The sequence below is a fragment of the Pomacea canaliculata genome, linkage group LG6 (genome assembly GCF_003073045.1).
Source record: "Pomacea canaliculata isolate SZHN2017 linkage group LG6, ASM307304v1, whole genome shotgun sequence".
Classification (NCBI taxonomy): Eukaryota; Metazoa; Mollusca; class Gastropoda; order Architaenioglossa; family Ampullariidae; genus Pomacea; species Pomacea canaliculata.
In genome coordinates this window covers 13,476,902-13,499,936 of record NC_037595.1, presented here as the reverse complement: position 1 = coordinate 13,499,936, position 23,035 = coordinate 13,476,902, and the positions used below count along the sequence as shown (strand labels likewise).

At 40.8% G+C, this 23,035-nt stretch overlaps 2 protein-coding genes across 2 annotated transcripts; both read right to left on the bottom strand.

Annotated features, from left to right (window-relative positions):
* Nucleotides 1-156: 156 nt before the first annotated feature.
* On the bottom strand, nucleotides 157-2,089 carry LOC112566704 (big defensin-like). Its single transcript, XM_025243030.1, has 3 exons — nucleotides 2,011-2,089; nucleotides 1,280-1,514; nucleotides 157-969 (listed from the first exon to the last, which is right to left on the bottom strand). Exons 1-3 carry the CDS (start codon nucleotides 2,038-2,040, stop codon nucleotides 785-787), a joined length of 450 nt encoding a protein of 149 aa, XP_025098815.1. The 5' UTR covers nucleotides 2,041-2,089; the 3' UTR covers nucleotides 157-784.
* Nucleotides 2,090-7,250: 5,161 nt separating this feature from the next.
* LOC112566395 (rhodopsin, G0-coupled-like) lies at nucleotides 7,251-16,628 on the bottom strand. The gene is made up of 6 exons (XM_025242560.1): nucleotides 15,823-16,628; nucleotides 13,099-13,264; nucleotides 11,799-11,926; nucleotides 10,062-10,411; nucleotides 8,394-8,662; nucleotides 7,251-7,439 (listed from the first exon to the last, which is right to left on the bottom strand). The coding sequence occupies exons 1-6, from the start codon at nucleotides 15,944-15,946 to the stop codon at nucleotides 7,328-7,330; spliced, it is 1,149 nt and encodes a 382-aa protein (XP_025098345.1). The 5' UTR covers nucleotides 15,947-16,628; the 3' UTR covers nucleotides 7,251-7,327.
* Between the last annotated feature and the right edge of the window lie 6,407 nt (nucleotides 16,629-23,035).

Genomic DNA, 23,035 nt, shown 5'->3' with positions numbered 1-23,035 from the left:
TTAAAAGTCAGTTTCCAAACACGTAGGGTGGATGAGAAGCTATCGTTTTCAGGAAGACAAACAAGAGTACAAAATTGTATTATTTTTGATAACTAAAAGTTGCATTGTCTCATTTAAGAATTAGAAATACACACTTTGCTGCCAGGCATTTACAAGATAAAAGTGCAAGAAGATATTTCAAAAGGCATATGCATACAACGTTCATCGTACAAAATGTAACACTGAAACAGTAACAAAAATGGACTGAAAAAAAACTGGTGTAAAAATGAAATAAACAAAAATAAGATTTTAAAGCTATTTCTTTATTGTCATACTTTATATATATATATGGAGAGATAGCTCAGGAACTGGTCGTCAGAGAGAACAGACGCAGCAAGACTTGAGCAACAGTCTTCATGTCCTGCATGGTATGGCTAGTTCCAGTTTTTCCCCTTTGTCCGCCTCTTTGTTGATCGCCTGTCTAGGTACCCTGAACGACAGTCAATGCGTCGTGCCGGTAGACATGGCAAAACTATAGATCAGCTTGCGCCTCTTCACTGTCGCCAGAATTTAGTTGTATATCCTCTGATTCAATTTTTATTCTTTTGACACTCTCTGTTCACCTTAGGTCAGCAGTTGGCGATTCCCCTGCACCCTCCACACACACACACACACACAAACACGTACGCACTCACACACACAGTCATCGACAATCTTTCTCGTTTGTAAGTTGATTTGTCAGTATATAAGTAAGTATATATCAGTGTGTGATCTGGCTGCTAACATCTTGTTTAGAAACCCTTTTTTACGACTGTAGATATATCGACTCGGTTTTAGAAGGATCCTCCGAGTGTTCGTAGTCACTTGATTCCAATGGAGCACAACAATTAAGTACACCACACAAGTCTTTCAATGTCCAGTCTTTTGTTTCTGTAGGGAGACAACTGTCTTTACACCACCCCTTCTGTCCACAAGCATGTTCATCGGTGGCTAGATTTTGATTAAAGAAAACCACGGGTCAAAAAATCATTTGTCCATAAATTCGATAACTAAAGAAATATTTCGCTATCTATCAATTCCTTTTGCTCTCTCATTCTATCGGCTTACAAGATTGTGCATGATCATACAGGAACATACAGTGAATACAAAGCATCCATCCAACCTAGCAACCTACCACCAGACAGTCAAGTAGATAACCGTCTTAATGGCCAGTTTACTATTATCAAAAAAAATATATTGTAACATGATTACAAATAAACAAACACACATAGTTCCGAGCGCGCCGCTGAGTAAAGGATACGAGCTCTGTGGACTCCGGCTTTGTCCAAAGAATCTTGACCATATCGCTCCTCCAGCCACCCGTAGGTCTCCGGCCCTAGGACAGCTCCTCTGTACCTTGATGGCACCGAAAAACGAAAAAGTTGCTGTCTGTTAGCAGAGCTGTTTATTTCGAGGCCTCTCGATGTCTCAGCAGAGCAAAGCAGGACCATGATGTGAACTGCGGTGCAGATGACAAGTCGCTGGCCTTGCTTTTTCTGGCGAAGATGAAAGAAAACATTAATGTTTTAAAAGGAAAGCTGCAGGCGGTCCACTTTTGTTTGGTGGCCCATGAAGATAATGGATAAATGTAAAATGTAAGAAACGTAATAGTGCTGGAGGATTCATGCACAAATTTATAAAAAAAAATAAAAAAAAAATAAGGGGGAAAAATGCAATCTGACAGTTCAACAGGTGCTGCCTTGGAAAACATGACAACTAATGGTTTCGTATCGCTGGCATTAGCGCTTTTCATTAAAAACTTGAAAATTTCTCAAATTTCAACTCGAAAAACCGAATGTCACTTGAATTGGCCCCGAAAGGCAATGACATTTCTTTAGATAAAAGCATGTTTTGTTTCACGTTTGAGTTTCTCATCCTTTTTTCAAAAAATGCAATATGCATTATGTCACAGCCAGTGGCAGGTACCAGAACATTAAGAACAGATTCGTTACACGTTCTCTTCAGACTATGAAAACCCGTTTCTTTACTCACCATGACTGAAACTTGCGTGAAAGACTCCATACCACAATGAAATGAAGTCCGTACACGCAGGACGATGTGAGGACCACGAACGACTCTAAATACACAGCCAGTGCGTCTTCACACTCGGTGTCTCTAGGTGCAGACTAAGTCACTGTAGGTCATGGAACTAAGTGGCCCGCCCTCCCATTGTGCCGAGAGAAGGAAACAAACCAGATTAATGAACTACTGACGATCACAGCAAGGAGCTGGCAGTACTCAGCACTAACCACAGCTAAACAAACGGATGAGACTGTAAGTTTAGTTGAAAGTAATCAATCAGAAGGAAGTGCCGAGGCAAATAGTCATAATAAGGTCACAACTTGGTAAAAGCTAAAAACTTGACTGTATGCACCTGTAGTCAAGGTGTACATGCGTATATGTGTACATGTGTAATTATATATGTAACTGAAAAGTACATGCCTGACTGCATACCTGCTCACGCACACACAAACACACACAGATAGGCATATACAGACACACGAACGCACGAGCACACATCAGTGACTAATTTACCCAACACGATGTGAGCACTGGATGACCAGGAAGCCGAGAAATTTCCTCTTGTACTCGGGCACGTCTCGAGACTTGACGGCAAACATTTCAAAGGCGGATGATGGGGACGAGAGTAAGCAAATATTGAAAAAATTTCCGAGTCACTTTCTATGAGCGGGTAAATTCCAGGACTCACAGCAAAAAATAATTAATGGAAATTCGACCTCATCGCAGAGTTCAAGCCACACTGTGACTAGTTAAATAGACACGATTTTTGTCTACTTGGCAGACTCTTTGAGTAGAGATGACTTTTACGATGTACTTCGCATGTTTGTGGTGCAAAGAGGTGATTTCTCTCTCTCGCTCGTGCGCGAAACACACACACACTATAGCTCTCTATTTCTCACACAGATATAGCTAGACAGGAAGAGAAGGAGTAAGAGATGCAACGTGAGAGGAGATAAGAGATTCCAAGATTCCAATTTTTTTTTTTTTATGAGTAGTCCTGAGCCTATTTCAAGGGGAACAACAACAGCCATAATAATTAACATTTTCATAGTAGTGTTTGCATTAAATAGGCTTTCTTCTGGAGTCTAGTTTGTGACATTCTTAGCAGACGGAGCCAATATCCAACACATCGCACTGATGCCTTGACAAATAAAGGGAATCTACCACATTCCCCTTATGTCAACGAGTTAGGTGTCTGGTTGTGACTCCTAAAAATCTTTTCATTGCAAAGGTGTCAACCTTAATTAATACTATCATTACTGGTGCACAGATAGACCCCATATTTCAGACCCATACAAAAGTATTGGCTGGATCTGAGCACCAAAAAGTTTGAAAAACAGGTTTGGTGAAGTATCACCAATGTACTACAACAGTTTAAGAATACTTATAACTCCCCTCTTTGCATTTTCAGCTATATGTTCTAATGCATTTATGAAAATACACCTCGTGGAGAAAACTATGCCCAAATATTTGTATACATTCACATTTTTAAAGAAGAATTACCAAAGAACCATTTTCCCTACATTGGAAAGATCAAGATATTTGATTTATCTAGGTTGACAGCAAGGATGAGAGGAAAAGAGAGAGAGAAACAAGGGAAGGGAGAGAGGAGAGAAAGAGTTGGGTGGAAGAGATATGGTGTTAGAATCTAATGCACACATTCGAGTAGAGAAAGTTAAGATAGAGAGAAAAAAAATCCATCCAGCCAACCATCTAGCTAGACAGACCGCAGGCAGGCAGGTAAACAGACACGCAATCATTATTTTTGAGGACTAACAAGGGCTGAACATATATATCAACCCAGCTGTCTGTAGCTTTTAATTTGTCTTATTTGTTTGCGTATTGCTTGTGTCTGAGACTGCGTCCTCGTCGTCTAGACAAGATGTATGAGACACGTGAGTCCGACTCACCACCAAAACAAGTTAAGGTCTGGGAAGACAGTCTTGGTGAGTGCAGCAGGCCTGGCGGCTAATGGCCGGGGATTCAGTTCCCGCTCGCGCCTGAAGCAAACCGAGATGTGTGTACGTGAGGCGCATGCCATCCTCCACTTTTTGCTTGCGATGAAGAAAACGAAGATATAGGATATGAGAACATGTGTCAGTCTAGAAACATTCTGATCTTCAAGCTGTAAAAATAACACACACCGACACAGTTTCTTATCCAAAAACATTTTAATAAATAAATTTTAATAATTATCGATTAAAAATGAAATGACGAACACGTTCTTTAATTATTAAAATGTCTTAAACTCTTTACTGACGCTATAAATAATAGTCTTAAGCTATAAATATACAGGTATGTGTACATGCATACAGTTAACTAGAGTACCAGCCGCTGTTACAAGTCCTGTCTTTATTTCACCACAGGTTTAAACTGTTTCACATTCTGCATCATGATATCCACCAACATACACATCACGGCTACACATGCAGGCAACTGTCGTCTGCCTAAAATATATTTCACAGATATCAAACATCAGCATTAACACATAAGTTATTTTCGCAGGCTAAAATTTGTTTTGCAGCAATGAAATGAATCTTGTTTCTTTTTTTAAAAAAAAGACTGTATTAAATATTTCATAACATGCATTCACACATGCAATTGCTAAATCCTGCCCTCCTTCGAGACTACAAGAAAGGAAACACAAGTATTTTTCGCATTTTTTGATTAAATTGTATTTTGTAGGTATTTGTGTGCGTGTGTACTCGTATATCTCTTGTCATGATATCGTGAATGTTACCAGGCCACACGGACTAATCAGTCAGACAGTGTTAACTAATTTTTCTTTTCCAGATTTTTTGTCAAATTAAGCAGTTTCCGATATCTTGAATTTGTGTGGCAGAATAAAATAATCTAGCATGAATTTCTTTTTTTCTTCTATACTAGAAAGCAGTTTTGGTTGCAGCGGCCTTCATATCGTTTGTTGATATAAAATATCTGCCCATACATTGCATGGTATGAAGAGGCCCTAATCAGAAGCAGACTCACACATAGTTCCACACATTCTTCTGTTAGATGCAGAGGAATGTGTGTTGCGTACCGAAAATAAACAAACTAGTCAATATTTTCAAAAGATTTCTGTGTTACGTACCGAAAATAAACAAACTAGTAAATATTACAGAAGATTTCTCTGTTACGTACCGAAAATAAACAAAGTAGTAAATATTACAGAAGATTTCTGTGTTGCGTACAAAAATTAAACAAACCAAGTAAACATTTTCAAAAGATTTCTCTGCGATGTCGAGTGAGATGATATCAGGCAAATTTTAAAGAAAACACAATCAGTGGTTTTACTGCAAGACTCGTGGACAACCACAGTAGACATAAAAACACTTATCTCCATTTTCTGCCGGATGAAAAAATTAATGAAAAGTCTGCATAACTTGCACAAAATCTGGCACACCAAGAAGACAGAGCTTGGTTTTTTAATGAAACTGCGGGCTGCAACAAAATGTTGACATCGATATTACTTTAGCAAATTTCCAGCAGCTGAAGTAGTAAGAATCTTTCCCAGTAATTTTTTTGTCCTCCATTAGATGGCTTTTTGCTGATATTTGGTTGAAGATGATCGAATTACATTTTAAAGGCTTACCTGAGGGCGAATCTTTTACTGTAAGCTGCTCGTGCAATTTCAAAGTATGATAGTAAGACAGCAATACCGCGAATTGTAAAGAATAATGTTGTTCTGTTCAGGATGATACAGATAGTAGAATCAGAATGTCCTTTGGTATAAAGTCAGTGACAGTGTGGTTAATCAGTCAGTAACATTGAGACTACTATAATGGTTAGTTCGGGTAAACACCAGTATTCAACGAATGAACAAGTAACGAAACTAATTGAGCGCAGGCAGTAGAAGAAGCGACAGACCGAAGAACTGGGAAGAAAACATTAAAGAAATGAATGGTTTGCCGCTCAGTGTATACACCAGAATGGCAGAGAACCTTGAGAAATAACGAAAGTTGTTGCTAAAATCGTCAATTTTACTCATGGCCAAAATGGCCGAAGAAACAGATGATGACGATGATAACGACGATGAGAAGGCAATCGAGTTTTCATCTCTCTCTCTCGATATATCTCTATATATACAAGTAACCATGCAAGCGTGTGTGAGTTCTCCTGTTTTCTGTCTGCAAGTAAGAATGGATGAGATGAAGTTTGTCAAAATGATGATTATGCTACAAATGTATTTCTAAAAGTCCTTGTTGACTAAATAAAAAGCTGGCAATCATCAGTGCTCAAACTTATTTTTATAATTTGTAATATTATATCAACATGCACCAGACAAATATATATCAACATGTACCAGACATATTAAGTATATCAACATGCACCAGGCATATTTAACAAGCACCAGTAAAAACTAATTAAAACAGTAGACAGCGAGCATCATCGATATTAAATTACATATTGTGTTCCTAAATTTAGCGTGTTTCTTTGACAACAAAGTACGCCATCCCAAAGTTGTGGACATGAATATCAAGACAATCCAATGGAGTATTGTAGCGGAAGTGTAGCCAGTCCCTTTGACATCACCGGACTTGGCCTGACTAAAGGCTGAGTGGTATCATCAAATCTCTTGTGAAAAACACCAAGATGCGATCGCTGGACAGTTGAATGGAATGTAAGAGATGCTGGTCACAATGTCATTAGAAACGCTCAGCCCTCAACTGTACATATTAGCTTACATTACAATGTTTCTAGCATTCCATTAACATGTTTTCACCGACTACTATGTAATTTAATGAGAAAAAAATCAAATTGATTTGATTGGTCTGGGTTAAAAGAACCATTCTCTCTATAACAAACGCAGAGAACTATAATTAAATATGCGTATAAAACTAATTTTAATAAATGAGAACAAATTTATTATAGTCATTGGGTTTCGGTAGTAGACTAAACAGGTTTGAAAGTTCCTGAAATACTTTGATATGTTAAATACGTTAGAGTAGTATGTAATAACAACTGGTTGATCAGAATATTGAATATAGTTTTGTCACATCACTAGCAATGTAGGCCATCTACACTATTCAATGTATCGTACGGCCCACCTAAGACTCGAACGTTTGCCAGAAGACTGTCCATGAACCCCTTGCTGCCATCTGACACACAGAACTGCTTTGCTGTCCTCCACCAGTCACCAGGGATTACGGATCACATGTCAGACACATGAATCTTCAATTTTGTTCAACACCAGCGGTCGCGAGACACCTGCGGTCCAGAATACGGACCTTTGAACTTCTTGACCTTTTGCATCCGTCCACCCAGCGGACAGGTGAGTATGAGCTGGTCAGAAGACGGTGGACTGTACTTCCAGACTGATGACCATGTTGCCAATGTACACCCCCGCCCGTGTCATGTCACCACAGTACTCTCGCACCGGAGCCCGCTGCTGTGGCTGCCTGTGACAGACAAGTAGCGTGACGTCAGCTTTGTGACATTCTGTTCAACGGGCCATATTGTTTCTTTTTATAGATACAATGCGATTAAGCCTCGAGATCTCATGACAGGTATAAAGCATGCTCATGTGTAAACAGTATTCATTGTGCAGCATGAACATATTGCAAATGCAATGCCAGGATAAAAATATAGAAAGGCTTAATTTATTCTCTAAATTAAAATCTCGGCAAAATGATTAACTTAAAACATTCGTCCTTGTCTCAAAAAGTTACATTTGACATGCGCACTTATTCTCTTTCTCGGATATGTCACGTGATCAGGTAGCATGTGAACTTAGGATGATAATAACTCTTTTTTTTTTTTACTGGCTTCCCGATACATAGCTTTCGTCACACACGGGGATGGTGTTGGGAGTGGGGCTAGTGCCCTTCGCGACCTATGCCTGTTCGGAAAAAGTGTCACTTTTAATGGGTTTTTTCATTGGTTTCTCTGAAACTAGAGCGAACGGAAGCTTTACAAGCAAGAGTTATGGCATGCGCGGCTATGCAAATAAAAATGAAAGCTTAAAATTATCGCTTTACGGCATAATCTCACGAATTCGAGAAGATAATAGACATCAGTTAAGTGTTGTATCCATGATTCAAATTTAGAAACGTGATTGGTGAGAAATTGTATTCTTGGTAGACCAGGAAGCAAACTGAATTCCCCATACATTTTTTTTTTCATTTTCTCATCATGTTCTTCAACTCAAAAAGGTAGGAATGCTATGTAAGCGGATTGACTAAGAGCTTAGAGTAAAAGGAAAAAAGTGGCAAAATCACTCAAATGTGCGCCGATACAAATAGTTATCTACTTTTTCTCCCACTCATAAACTTGAGAGCGCACACAAACATGTACAGCACGCACACGCACACGCACACGCACACGCACACGCACACGCACACCAGTTCACGTACGTCTGTGATTTCCCTGGAAGCTCGATGCCGGCAGTGGCCACGCGATTCTGGTTCCGCTGTCCCCGTGGAAACAGCTTCCAACAGATCTTGCGGAAGCTGGACGACATGAAGGCGTAGATGACGGGGTTGACGACGCAGCTGACTTTGGCAAACATCGTCGGCAACGTGGACATCGCCGCAGACAGTGGCAGGCCAGCGATTGCCAGGCAGGACAGCAAGGCGTACGGCGTCCAGCACAGCAAGAAGGTCGCCATCATCACCATGCACATCTGTATCAGGTCAAAGGGCGCGACAATGACCGTGGCAATGACTATGTCTTTGTGTGTATTTAGTGGTCAACCATGCTGTCGGTCAGTCCGCTAGTGTTGATCTATCTGTCTCTCTCCTTAAGTGTATATATTCTCACGGAGACAGAGTGAGAGAGAGAGAGAGGGAGAGGGAGAGGGAGAGGGAGAAAGAGCTAAAGCCGTTTATAAAAGAAATAATATTAGCTCTTGCATGCTTTCCACAAGCAAGCAGACATGCACACACGCAATCACCATCACTGTCACATCCGATAAGCGAACGTGCGCATGTCTGTTCATCAGAAAGGGGGATAATTACGTAAGAGGTCTTATCAAGAAAGTTACTCGCCCTTGCCACAGACAGGAAAGATTCATGCCGTGGAGGATTTCCTTGTTTCCGACGACAGACGAGAACAAATGTTGTGAATTCTCGGGTCTCGGAGAAATCAATGGAAATGCACTCACTGCCAATAATTAAGGGGAGACAAGTCAATATTGCACTGGAATCCCTTATTTGCTTGAGTGGCTACAGAGGCGCAGACTTTCCGTGGATTTCGCCAGAGTTCCACGTTCCACTCATGAAAGTGAAGCTGCCAGATATGTTCTACAGAGACTGTCATCTAAGCTAAATAAAGAATATGTATTCTAAGTGAATTAAACCTACTCTTGGGACGACATATTTGCTATTTTAGCGAATTGTCATCGAGGGAAGCTATTTGATAAAAGTCGATTGTATTTCGGATGTTTCAAAAAGACACACACACACTTCTCACACATGCACGCACGCACGCACTCACACACATACAGGAAGAGAATTTCTAAAATTTGACAATATTTGAGACTGTTGAGTGAATTTGATAAAGAAGACTCTCTCAGTCCAGTATTCTTGTGGGTGGGACTCAACAATGCCATGCAGTTATAGACGTCGGTAAGTCATTAATGGGCGGATGGATTTCTCGAAGAGATTTTCCAGTGTCGAATAAGTATGATGTCAAAGTTTAGTTTTTTTCACACTTTACTTCTAAATTTATTGTGACTGGTAGGACTGGTGTTGTCATACGCTATGTATTGAAACCGTTTTCTAGATTGTCACGGATCATTGAGTTTGAATGGGACGAGACTGTCGATGTAGCTATACTTGGGGAAAGGATTTCGCACGTAGCTGTACTTGGTATGTTCATCGGTGAGGCAGAACCGCTAAGTCAGCTTGACCACTCCTAGCTCAAGGCTCATGGTCATGGTCATGGGAAGGATTCGGTCGTAACGGTCTTCACGCAGCGATGCACAACTCTTATTTTTACTGAAAAGCTTCCGTAAGCTTGCTAACTTTCTCTATCATTAAGGAAAACGGCTTTATCAGAATCATCGACGATGAAACTCTTACCCGTGTGACGTTCCGCTCGGTCTCCACCTTGTGGTGCCACAGCACCTCCTCCAGACGAATCATGTTGCTGTTCTTGCGGACTCCAAACGTCAGTCTCCGCGATATCACGAGAATTCGCACGTAGCAGAACGAGATGATGACCAAGTGCACGACAAAGCACAGGATGATTGTCATGGCAACGTACGAGAGGTTGCTAGCGCTTCGTCCGCCCCAGTCTACCGTGCACGAGGTCAGGAAGGGTTCAGGGACGTATTGGCTCCACCCGAACAGTGGCAGAGATGTCCAGACAGCAGCTTGCAGCCAGCTGGCCAGCAGGGCAGGCTTGGCACTCTCTGGCCGTAGGAGATGATCTGAGAGATGAAGCAGGATGAAAGAAATGAGTGAGAGCGAATGTGATGCAGTGTGAAAGGCACAATAATAATATAGTTCAGTCTGCAAGTTCAGAGGTCATCACTTCTTTCTCCAGCTAAGCCATACTTTCGTCCTGTGACAACAGTTTGTTGGTTTATTGTTATTAAAGTGACGATACACACTTTTTTTTTAGCTTTCTTTTACGGCTAACACTTGAAAGAAAAGCTGGAATTTTGACATTAAGCAACAGATAGGCATCAATGTATGAATATTCTCTTAACTGATTAAAATCTGGAAACTATTTAGAATACGACGGTAAAAATAAAGTTAAAATAACTGTAAATCGAAAAACAGGAAAATGCACGTACGCTAAAAGTAGATGGTGGAAAGCAGGTTTTGTTCTAAAGCAATAACATTTAATATCTGATAAGAGAACACAACCTCAAGACATCGAAAAACAAAATGTACATCTGGACATCCATAATTGCTTTTTCAATATCTTTTTGATTTTCTTTTCATTTTTCATTTTCTTGTCTTTTTAATCAGTATAATCTCCTAACACTTTCTTCTTCTTGAATTTTTTTTCACAGCCTTTAAGTAGCCGAGAGAAAAAGAAATTTGTTTCGAGGCATTGTTGCAGCTTGCAATAGTTGGCCAAGTACACCTGCCGTTTTGCATCATGTGAGAAGAAAACTCATTAGTTCAAAGTCTCTCCGTGTGGCGGCGTTAATATCGGGCCCTGAGCAATGGTGGAAGCACAAACATAGTGCCACGCTACTGGCTTCCGTCCAAATATTTGGAATTTTGTTGGATTGATGAGCAACAAAAAACAAAACAAAATAAAACAAAACAAAACAGGACAAAAAAAACAAAAAAACAAAACAAAACAAAACAAAAATCAGGCAAAATAACAGAAAACGTTTTCCCTCCAGGCATTTCGAAAGCAATAGTTTCTTATTCAAAGAAAAGTTGTCTAAGCGGATTGGTAAAAACATCTGTCACCAGCAGTTTTGCTAGGTGCAGTAGAGAAATTATTTATTTGTTGCTATTTATTGTAAATTATTGATTGCCTTCTACTCAGTCCAGTTGGCACAAAAATCTCCTGAGAGAAAAGTAAGGCAGTTTCTTACATTATACCGCAAGGGAAATGTCAAACAGTTGTGTGATGAGAAAGAAAACATTTTATCTATCCATCTAACAATCCATTTATCTACTTTTCTATATCAAGAAATGGGATTTTAGAAATAGAAATTTGTAATGCAGGTATATCTGATGTCAACTTGTGTCTTTAAATAGAGAGGTTTATATTTATATACAGCTTTAATTAGTTAATTACTAGCTGATTCACAAATGATGGCGATTAGCTGCAGGGCTGGTGATACTCACGGTACATGGGCTTACAGACGAGAATAAAGCGGAAGACGGCGATGGCTGTGAGGGTGTTGAGACTGACCATGGTCAGACAGAAGACCAGGAAGCCGCTCACCTTGCATCCAACATCTCCGAACAGCCAGCTGCCAAAGGTCAAGTCTGATTATTGAATTCGGAAAAGCTCTCTAAAGTCTATTGTACATGCCTGATATACAAACAGTTAGCAAGAAAGAACAAGGAAGGACTTAAAGATGGGGATGGGAAAGAAAACTGGAAAAGTACAGCACATTGTTTTTAGGCACAGGGAAGCAAAACATTAGAATGAGGGCCGAGAAAGATATTTTAAGGATGGTGTCTTGTCGTCAGCTCTACACGTGGTGGGTCTCACTCCAATCAAAGGCAATCTCACATACTCATGTTTTTAAACTTTCTGTAAAAGAAAATCTTGCAGGTGTACAGTAGTAGTTAGATGTCGCCTGGCGCAGGGTGCACTGGCAGTGTCCACAAGGCAGAAATTGGAACTATCATAGACTCAGAACCTTTTCATCTTGTCAAACAAGGACCAGTTCCAGGAGAAACCTAGCCTGACAATTAAATTTAGTGACATGGCGGTGGCCCTCCCTAACTTGCCACTGAATGTCTTGTCCGATCTGATTAAGGACAAGGATCCAGAAAATCCGATTTTGTGCATTTCCATCATGTCTATACTGATACTGGTTTAAAGCTAACAGGGTCCAGAAGTTTCTTCTTCTGCATACTTCTAATGATTTACACTTTTGAAATTCAGCTTAAGCTGCAAAGAATATTTTATCTATCTACTTATCTGTTTGTCTTAGCGGTTCATTTCTCTTTCTGAACGATGATGGATTAAGCAACGAATGCGCTTTTGTATAAAAAGTTTGTATAAAAAGTTAATGCTTACGAAAACTTCACCTAACTAAACACTTTATTTCATTTCCAGCACGGTTTAAAAATACATCAGACAGATTGATCATTCTGGTTTCGTTCTGAGATGGCGTGGGTTCTGTTATTGTGGAAAGTGTCCAAATGAATATTACAGTTGGTGTATTACGCAAACATGTTGTTGATGAAGAAGGCGAGACTTAATTAGGAGCAGGTGGTCAGAGAAGAAAACGTGATGGAATCATTATGGAGAGACAGAAGGGAGGAGTGGCAGATGGGAGAAAACTTAGGTAATTGGGAACATGTGGGTAGGTGAACACGTGCAACCACATACACACGCACGCACGCTCTCCACATCTTTCTTAGACACACATCTCGACATCTTCAAGCGATGCACGAGGACGAAACTTACTGTTTATGAAAACTGGACACAGAGGTGAGTGGGTAGGCGGTGACAGTCACCAGCAGGTCGGCGGTGGCCAGGTTCAGCAACAACAAATTTTGCAGTTTGCGCAGAGCTGCCTTTTGTGACAAGATGACCACCAGGACAGAAACATTTCCAATGAAAGCTCCGGCACCTGAAAATAGAGCCAGGAGAGGAGATGGTTCACAATAAAGGCATTACCTGTCGTTCATCGCTCATTATCTTTATTTCCGAGCACTTTGTCGATACCATTAAAGGCATCATCGATTGTTAAATCGTATTTTATTATCGCCCGCATCCAAACTCTCTAAAGTCATTATTTGTCATTCATCCAAAGTCGTGATGGGCCGCATCCTGACTGTCTGAAATCCAGGGCTGGCACAGTGTCGGCCATGTTTATTTACAGCAAACAAGGATGGTGTGAGATGGACGGTTTACTCTTTCAGATGTTTGTTTAAAGCATGGCATGCCAAATACATTCAACTAAGGACATTGAAGTAGTGACATAAGCAAAGGATAAATAAGCTGATCATCAGGAGTGTAGCAGGCTGAACATAAATGTAAACCACGAGGATAGAAGGCTTGTATGAAATCTCTGATTCAAGCTCTGTTTAATGAAGCAAAAGATAAAGGTAATGGCGTACTCTAATACTTTAACATTTAATGAATTCCTGTCCACACGTTCATTCCACCATAGACGGAAAAAAAGATAAAAAAAGAAGAAAAAGGAAAAAGAAGAATGTCTTCATTTATCCAGCGTCATTTGCCTTCTGGATTTGCTTTCTGCCTGCAGCAAACTTCCATTTTTCTTAATATTCAGCCCACATGGGGAGCAGTGGCCAGGCAACGAATGTTTTTTAACAAACACGATGTCTTGCAATTTCGTTTAAATGGCGCTGTTAGCCATCTTTGCCAAACTTTGCTTCAAGTTTTGTGTTGAGCAGTTCCTTGCCTGTAGCTTATCAAACACTGAATTTTATTTTTTAGCTGATCCTATCTTTAAACAATTTTGGCCAGTTTCTCCCGACTACCTATCCATTTGTGTTGCAAAGATACTATCAGGTCTTTAAGAAATACCATACATTTGATTTGGAAAATAAATTGTGTACAGTCACCTGGAACTGAAGTGGAAAATCAATCTCTCGGAGCGCAAAAGAACACAAAAATAATGTGATGGGCTTTTTACTGATGCACTTAGAAGCTGTTTAAAGTATTTATCTGTCTGAAACGATGTTTAAATTTTAAAGTAATCATTCTCAAGTTTGTTTACGATGATTCTAAGACAGGGTGCCTGTATATTTCAAGAAAAAGGCAGGTGCACTTAAAGTTATTGAAAGATTACTATTAAATCCAATTTTGTTTTAGAAAAAAAGAAAGGAACGAAATAAATTTCTAAGACAAGCAGGTAGGGCTGTGAGCCAATACCTTGGTGTAGCAACTATAGGTCTACATCATCTAAACTGTCTCTTGCTTCTCGTTTTTGGGAGTCTCATATAACTGAGACAGCAGATTGTGGTAATACAATAGCCGCCATGTTTTTACTGTTGCTGCTTATAGACTAAACTGATTTTCTAGAGAATCTATTGTTTCCATTCTCCAATTACTCAGTTTAACTTCTTAAGGAGAGCTATTTTCAGATTGTATAAAATTCTGGATTTAATGAACAGTTTAGTTCGAAACATCGTCCATATTTTGCATATAATAACAGAAATTTTGATGCAGGTATAAACAAATCTGGTCTTTTTCTAAGAAAATTGTTAATTAGCCTAATACTACAACATTTATATTATTACAGGTCTCCTGTATATTTATTTGCAAGTGCAAGTCATTAAGAATCGTTTTGCAATGCTGCTACACCTGTTACAACCAGATTTACAGGAGCATAGTATAACTCTACTTTATGTGATCATATACTGCTCTTACTTTGAAATGATATAGATATAAGTTTCCAGTAAGAACATGTCATTTTTACAAGTGAACACAGAAACCATGGAGCTTGTGAGACAGTGGATTACTCACACACAGAGTGTATATTAGGGTCGGTTGGTGCTGGGTCCTGGCTGTACCTGTACAACCTTTGTTTGCAATGTGTCACAAACAACAGCTGGCTTCTAATTGTCTTGCCTAGCACACATTATAGACTGAACGAAGATAAAATAAATCCTTTACACGAAATGGTGCTTGATAATTTAGTACAGCAAAAATACTTTTCTACAAATCTCCAACGCAAAGTATAAAAGTGGTCAAGGAAATAAAAATAAAATAAAGGAAAGAATGGAGGGACAAAGGATTGAAAATAGAAGAGAAGAAAAGTAAGGGGAAAAAAAGGAATGAAGGATGACAGGATTAAAGAAAGGAGGAAGACATGATTAAAATAAATAAATAAATAAAACAAAGGAAGAGAGTTGGGGCTATAGCTGTCGTTCAGACTTTAAGTTCAGTGGTTGTATGAATAGGACTGGGTTTTAAATAGAACCACAACACTGCATAATGAAAACCAATACAAGACACAGAACATGTGACATACCTTGAGTTAGAGGAATATGAGGACAGACAGACAGACAGAGAGACAGACAGGTAGTCAGTGTTACAAGCAAGCAGGCAGACAGACGGACGGACGGACGGACGGACAGACAGACAGACAGACAGAGTGACAAACAGGCAGGCAGACAGACAGACAGACAGACAGACAGACAGACAGTGCTCACTTACCCAGTAGAGTCACATACACACCGATGGCGATGTAGGCTCCCTCCGTCAGCGGAAGTCCTAACGAGGAGGAAGGTCGACTTGTGTTCCCAGTCGCCTCCTCGTCCGCTAAACTACTGCCATCCATGTTTCTATAACTGGCAGAGCTTGTGCTATTTGATAAAACACACAGTCTCTATCTTCCTCACATTCTCTGTAGGTCAACCACTGGATATTTTGAGTTAAAATCTTCCTTTCATCCTGACTTGTACGCCAATTCCGAGAACAAAGTAGATTCTTGTCCAGGATATCCTACATACCATGTGGTCAGGAGATGATGCTAAGTGCTGGAGGATGCCTTTCCAGTAAAAATATTATGGTTTAAAGTCAATGTTTTCACCTCAAGTAAGCGCTTTTCTCAAGCCACAAAGTTTGGAGATTGATTTTCACACATGTGTGAAATGTAGAATTATCGTCGTTCGAGTAAGTTCTTTGTCAAATTTTTACATACAGTGTTCAGAAACTCTAGATGATGTTCTTAATTTTCACTGACTTGCCACAACATCTCGCAGTCTGTACACTTCAGTCCAAGCTGCCTGCAGGCTGCAAGAAGAAGCAGAGATAATCAGTAAGTAAGGTGCAGACATCTAATATACACAGGTGGAGCCACTCTAACCAAATGATAAGACCTCATGAACAGTCTATCTGTTGGACAGAATCAGAATTTGTCAATAGTAAGAGTCGCAAGTTGTCGGAGCCACTTTAAAATGAACAGCAGTGATATCATCTGGAAATTTACGAGATGTGCTTTATAAATAATTAATCTGCCACAACCTTAAAACAGCGATTAAGCAATAATGATATTTTCTTCATTCATTTGGGAAAGGTGGTGCTGCTGGTTCATGAGTGTCTGGGTATCTGTCATTAACACGTGCACACACCCACACACACACACTCTCACACACACCCACACACACACTCTCACACACACCCACACACACTCAAGCACAATAGGTCTTTAAAACTAAGGAGCATCTCTACAATATAAAGAACATAGTAGTTTAAAGTTATCTTTGCTTTTTCCATCCAACACCGAGCAAAAATCACAGGTAATTGGAGATGGCAGCGGATTGACTGAACTGTTTGCCGGCCTGCACCTCATCTGTTTATCCACATGGTGTCAGGTAGTATATCTCCGACTGTCACGTGTCAGGTGTGCCACGAGAGCTGGACTCAGGTATACACGGGAGTCTGGCTAAACAACTGCGCAGTCAGAAGCTACCTTTGTTTTTTGTTTTGTTAGTGCAGGTGGAGCATTTGCCACCGACATCCAGGTGTGTTCAGACTTCAATATACCTTTATAGTTGCTGTGGGATCGGTGTTCGTCGTCAGGTACGAGAAAGAGACACATGAAACATTAAAACAGAGTTCAGAATTGTGTGACACACAGCGGTTTGTTGTTGTTCGGTCAGTTGATTCTCCATTTTTATCTATTACCCTAATTTTATCCCCTCTATTCCATCATATCTGTAACTATACCATCAATTACTCTGTCTAAATTTTAGAATTTTACCTTTGTGCAAAAGCATTATTTAGCAGACATGACGGAGAAGCTATGAAAAAAAGGAACAGAAAAAAAAAATCGAGAGATAACAGATTGAGAAAATTTGAAAAAATACTGCATTTATAACCACAAGTGAAATCAATTCCAATTTTTCTGAGTTCATCTTGATTTGAGGCTGTGTCCTCAATGACAATAAATGTTCCTTGATGCCATGGTAACTCGGACACCAGATCCGAAGGAGACGAGTTTTGAAAGCATTGACCAACTTTTTATGTTGTGTGAATTACTATGGACCTACAAGTGTAACACGATCCACCCAAAGTGAAACTGTGACTTATAATTTAGCACAATTTACCATCCACCCCAGTTTCATCTAATGGCTTCCTTCCTTAGTTCTTCTCGCCAAAGACGTGTCTTGTCTTTGCCTCTGAGAATGAGGGCAGGGTGTGTGTGAACTCTTAAAGGTCACAACCGTTCTTACTCAGTGCGAAGGAACGATCGAGGAAATTGTATCTGAATAATTCTTTATAGAGATTCGATCGTTTGTCGTGTTGACAAACAAACACATGCACGAACTTACACCCGGCGTCAGCATCGATCCTCTGAGAAACTGGTTGGTCACGTGCAAGACGAGGGATGACGGGGGATGTCAAAGTACGAGAGGTGTAGGTGAGAGACAGACATAAGACAAGTAAGATATACAAATATAGTGGGAGAATAGAGATACAGGTATAGACAAGAGGCTTGCAAAAATGAAGACAAGAAGGACGCTAGCGAGATGTACAGAGAGTGGATTAGAGACAACAGAGATGCAAATAAAATATACATGGAGTGTATTCACGACCCTAAAAATGTACACGGAGTGGATCAGAAAAAAGAACAAGCAAAAAAATGTCAAAGGAGTCGGTTAGAGACAACAACAAAGCAGTTGAGATATGCAGGCAGCAAGTAGAGACACAAAAAGACATCCAAAGGGACTGGATTAGAGACGCGAGTAGGATGAGCAAAGTTAGAAATAGACAAGAAAAACAAATGAGCAGACAAGAAGTAAGCGAGATGTACAAAGGATGGGCTCAAGGTAGAAAGGAGGCGAGAAAGAGGTACAAGGACTGGATTACAGACAGACGAGAGGAAATCGAGACTTGTAGAGAGTGGAGGCAGACAAGACAGAGTGAGGTGAGGGAGAGGACTGCAAAGATGTTGTATGAGCCCAAGATGTTGATTGTCACTGTTTCAGCTGCTTGACAAGAAGCGACTGGCGGTGAACACAACCAACCTTTGTGTTGTAAACCACCAGAGCAGCTCGCGAGCTCCTTGGTGTAAACAAATCCTTCATCACGAGAGAACACTTCTTGGGGAATGGCTGAACACTGGAGACTAGACCTCACATGGCTACCGGAACATCAGGGAACAGGTGGAGACTGAGACTTTGGCTGCGGTTGTGCTGATACAACTCACATTTACAACGAATCCTCCAGCGCCTCACCACCTCAGCGTCTCGCATAGTCATCGAATTGTAATATATATATTTTTTAATGATTTTTTTTCAAATTCTATGCTATGCGAGGACTTAGCATTCGAAAGGAGCAGAAAGTTCATGCTTGAGCAAGAGGTGAAGGCCACAACCTCAAAAACTTGTTTTCTTGTCTGAAAGGGAAATCACTAGAATCGGATCCCCTCACCCCCATCCCTACCTCTCTTCCCTTCCTCCTTCCCTCACAGAACGAGGCTCCCATCCTCAGCACTATCGATCTCTTTCTGCGCCAAGGGCTGCAATCCGCCTGTCCTTGACCTGGCCTGACCCCAGCAAGCACAGCATCTCCATCCGCGTGCAAGAGGAGCGGCACCACAAGGACCCTCCCCTCAGCTCCTCTTTCTGGAGGTTCTTTCGTGCCGCTGACCTCTCTTTTCCCCAGTTGTGAGGTAAGCAAGGTGGACTGATCCTGGAAAAACTAAAGTGGCTCAACATGTCCAGAACCTCCGTTTGGTCTATAAATAGTGCGCCAAAAAACAACATAAATATCAAATGTGCGAGTCTTGGTTTCGAATTATTACATATGTAGTTTGTCTGTTATCAATAGTGTTTCTGGTTACCACTGCAACTACATTGACAGCTCTTCACGATGTTGTTAGAGGCAAGAAATACGAGACTGTTCTCAAGAAACGATGATTACTTCTGGACTTTAATCGTTAATCAACTTCGCGACACGTAAATAATTTATTGTGTCTGAGGGAAGTATAAATACATCCTTTCTTTATCTTTTTGTGATGTCGGTCTGATTGTATCGCTCATATTTAATTAACTAGACCAGCGTTTTCTCAAGTGTGTTTCATTAATTGCTGGTTGTCGTTCTTGCTCAATCAGCAGCATGCTTCAGTAACCAAGCAACGACTACAGTAAATCGCAAGCTTCATTTACACGTGTCTATGGTCCTTTACATTTAAGACCCTTTTATTTTTTTCTTGATCATTTCCTAATTTCAGGATTAATTTAATTCATATGAGTTGCATTTATAATCATCAGACACAATATGGCGGTTCTGATGTTGAGAAACGTGCTTCCATTCACAGGCGGGTTCTGTCAACATTGGATCTCATGAAAACATTCAGTGAAAGTCGTCTACAAATACACATGTCAACAACTGCATTCCAGATGCAGGTTTTTAAATGCACGGATTCTCTTTCCCTCTCTCCTGCCTCTCTTTTTAGTATATACATACACAAAGATAAACATTATTTTCACTAGCGCTAAACCATAAACATATTGTTATCTAAAGGCACTCACAATATTTATGGACACATTATTCTACCGTTTTTGTAGGTCGTTGAAAAGAGAATTAAATAAAAAAAAAAGGAGAAGACAAAAAAATGACTATTCGGAAACTCTTAGCATTCAGAAGACTTTCAACCTGTGGAGTGTAAACAGTGTATTGTTCCTCTCTCATGTACACATCTTGATAAGTGGTAGGCACTTCAAAGTGAAATAATCCAGCCCAGGTGTACACGAGCTTGGCGAGAGCCTGGCAGTGAGGTACACGAGACAGTAGAGTGGTTGTGATGAGGAAGTGAGCAGCTCATCGATTACTCACCGACTCACCGTCGGTCGGCACCTCGCGTGCAACACCGAGCATCGCGCTGGCGGCGGCGCTGATGGCTTTGAACTGAAGATTAAAGCAAGCGAGCAGAGAGGATGGTAACAGGTGGAGTTAGGTTGGAGAACTTTTGCCAGTGTGGCAAATGGCAAGCCTACAACCATGTTTATGTCAACATAGAGAAAAGGGGAAGTAGAGAGAGAGAAAAAAATAGAGGGGTAGACGAGACATAGAAGAAGGACAATGATAATGCGAGAGACAAAGGAGCACGCAAGGAGAAAGGGATGGAGAGATAGGCAAAATTGAGAACAGTAATAAAGCAGCTTACTCGGCATGAAGCTGTATACTTTCAGGGCGTCCGGTTCGAATCATTTTCCTAACCCCTCCCCATAGTCCTCCCCTCACCCCCAAAAAAGGAGCAGCATCGGCGATAAGAAAGGCAGCAGGTCACGTGGAGGAGGCTACCCCCTCCACACACACAAACACACATATTACTCGGAGGCATAGACGAGCGGACGATGGCTCATGTCAATGACCTCATCTGACCTCATCACGCGCGTGACAAAGAACCACACGTCACTAGGTCTCAGAACTTTGAGCTTGCTGCACGTGTAAGGCTAATCACAACCTGCATATAAAGCTGACATCTCAATAATAAACAGATATCTCACCGTTAATCGCTGTTTCACGTAGACCTCAGCCGACAACGGTGACTACTCTGCCGCTGGTGGTGTTGGTGTGGGATGGACAGCACCGACACTGAGTTATGGCCGGTCGGTGTGTCGAGACGCTGTAGCTGTTAGTCTCAGAGCTGCGTCACCATCAAGTGGATAAATAAACTGAAATGTAGTTCCATTTAGTACTTACTGATACACTGTTTTCACAAACAGATTAAAACAACAACAACAACAACAACAACAACAACAACAACAACAACATGTGTAGTAGTTCATACACATTAGCATGGACCAGACACACAGTGATAAATTTTGTAAATATCCAAATTATACGCTTCATTTCTATTATCTCTAAATATTTGTGGCTGGAGGTTTTTGAGATAGATAGAGATAGAGAGAAGAAAGAAAGCCCACTATGGTAGCTACAATTTATTTGGCACAGCCTATCATTCCGGAAGTCCGTCTCCTAGACATTAGTTGGCAGACGGACTGCCTGGAGCAAAGCTTGTCTTGGAGAAAGTGTCATTCTATTCTGTCCTTTCCGCTATCACAGGATGAGGTTGCAGCTTGTGAACAACTACGAATGTAGAGTTTGTGTAGTTTAACGGATGTCCCTGTGTCTGAGTAAATGTCGTGTGGGTAGATCACATTAATCAAATAAATAAAACAGGATCAAGGGATATGATCAAGTAAAATGCATTTCGAATTATGTCAAATGGTAATTTTATTAAAAAGGTTGAATATGTAGCTGCCACATGAAACTATGTTTATCTACAAAGAAAGCCAATTACCAGCAAATTAATTTAAAATGTCCATAATTTAATGATCGGCTGAGGCTTGGATGCGTGCACAGAATCACATTTTCACCGTTTAACGACATAATTATTGCCTTCATTAATATGAGCATCATCATCAACATCTACTAATATGGTTGATAGGCACTTAACTGCAGAAGCCACTGACTTGCCCATCAAGTGTGGAAAACAAACTTGAAGAAGAAGTGCGAGAAAGTGTCCACTCACCAAATGTTGCTGCTTCACGCTCCAGGAATTGAATAACAGTGAACTTGACATGATAGGCCTTCCATATTTTCCATCCGTGCTCATAAAAGATATTTAATTCTTCAGTAAATCTTAATTACTTTCCATCTCTTTTTCCCATGGCGACAATAGAGCTTACAACATAACTGATTCTTGCAGCCACCACATGGGCCGGAGTGTGATCCTCCTCCCGGTGTGAATGCAGCCAGTGAAATAATCTTATTTGGAGGCACGGCCTCTCATGCTTGAGGTAAGTAATAGCCAACAGTATCCCATTATGTGGCAGTGAAACGCTTTCGGAGCGAGAAACTTAAATGCGGCTTGGGATAAACTGTTTATGTAGATTGTTTACATGAAGTGCATTTCCAGCGTGAGCAGCGCGCATGCGCCGGGCATGGACAAGGCGGTGTGCTGAAGGGTGCTGACAGTGCTGCCACTTGATACACCAACGGCTCTACATCGCCAGCCTCCACACCAGCCAACTGCTGAACCGATTCCAGACATCGTACTTCTCTTGCCTGGCTGCTCTCTAGCTTTGTCTCTGTGTCTGTCTTCTCTCTCTCTCACTTTCTCTCTCTCACTTTCTCTCTCTCCCGCTCTCTTTCTCTCTCGTGTGTGTGTGTGTGCGAGCTAGAGAGAAGGAGAGAGGGGGAGAGAGGGAGAGGTGGTTGCTATCAGAGCTGTGAGCAAGCCAGCCTCTGGCGAAGTGAAGCGTGCAGTCTGGAATTGCTTTCCGATCCCTGGTAGGATCACACGTGTGATCATTGCCGCCTTGCTGCATTGCGCCTGCCAGCTCCATCCCCAACACACACACACACGAACACACACACACACTCAAGTACTTGTACTTTTCAAGCAATTATC

Excerpts from the sequence above, each read along its gene's own strand:
- LOC112566704 (XM_025243030.1), bottom strand. The coding sequence starts at position 2,040 with ATGGAGTCTTTCACGCAAGTTTCAGTCATG. Across the intron at positions 1,515-2,010 it reads TCACGCAAGTTTCAGTCATG|AAAAAGCAAGGCCAGCGACT; the intron begins GTGAGTAAAGAA and ends CATCTTCGCCAG. Across the intron at positions 970-1,279 it reads AGCCGGAGTCCACAGAGCTC|CCACCGATGAACATGCTTGT; the intron begins GTATCCTTTACT and ends ATCAAAATCTAG.
- LOC112566395 (XM_025242560.1), bottom strand. The coding sequence starts at position 15,946 with ATGGATGGCAGTAGTTTAGCGGACGAGGAGGCGACTGGGAACACAAGT. Across the intron at positions 8,663-10,061 it reads CCGAGCGGAACGTCACACGG|ATGTGCATGGTGATGATGGC; the intron begins GTAAGAGTTTCA and ends GACCTGATACAG. Across the intron at positions 7,440-8,393 it reads CTTCCAGGGAAATCACAGAC|GCAGCCACAGCAGCGGGCTC; the intron begins GTACGTGAACTG and ends TGTCTGTCACAG.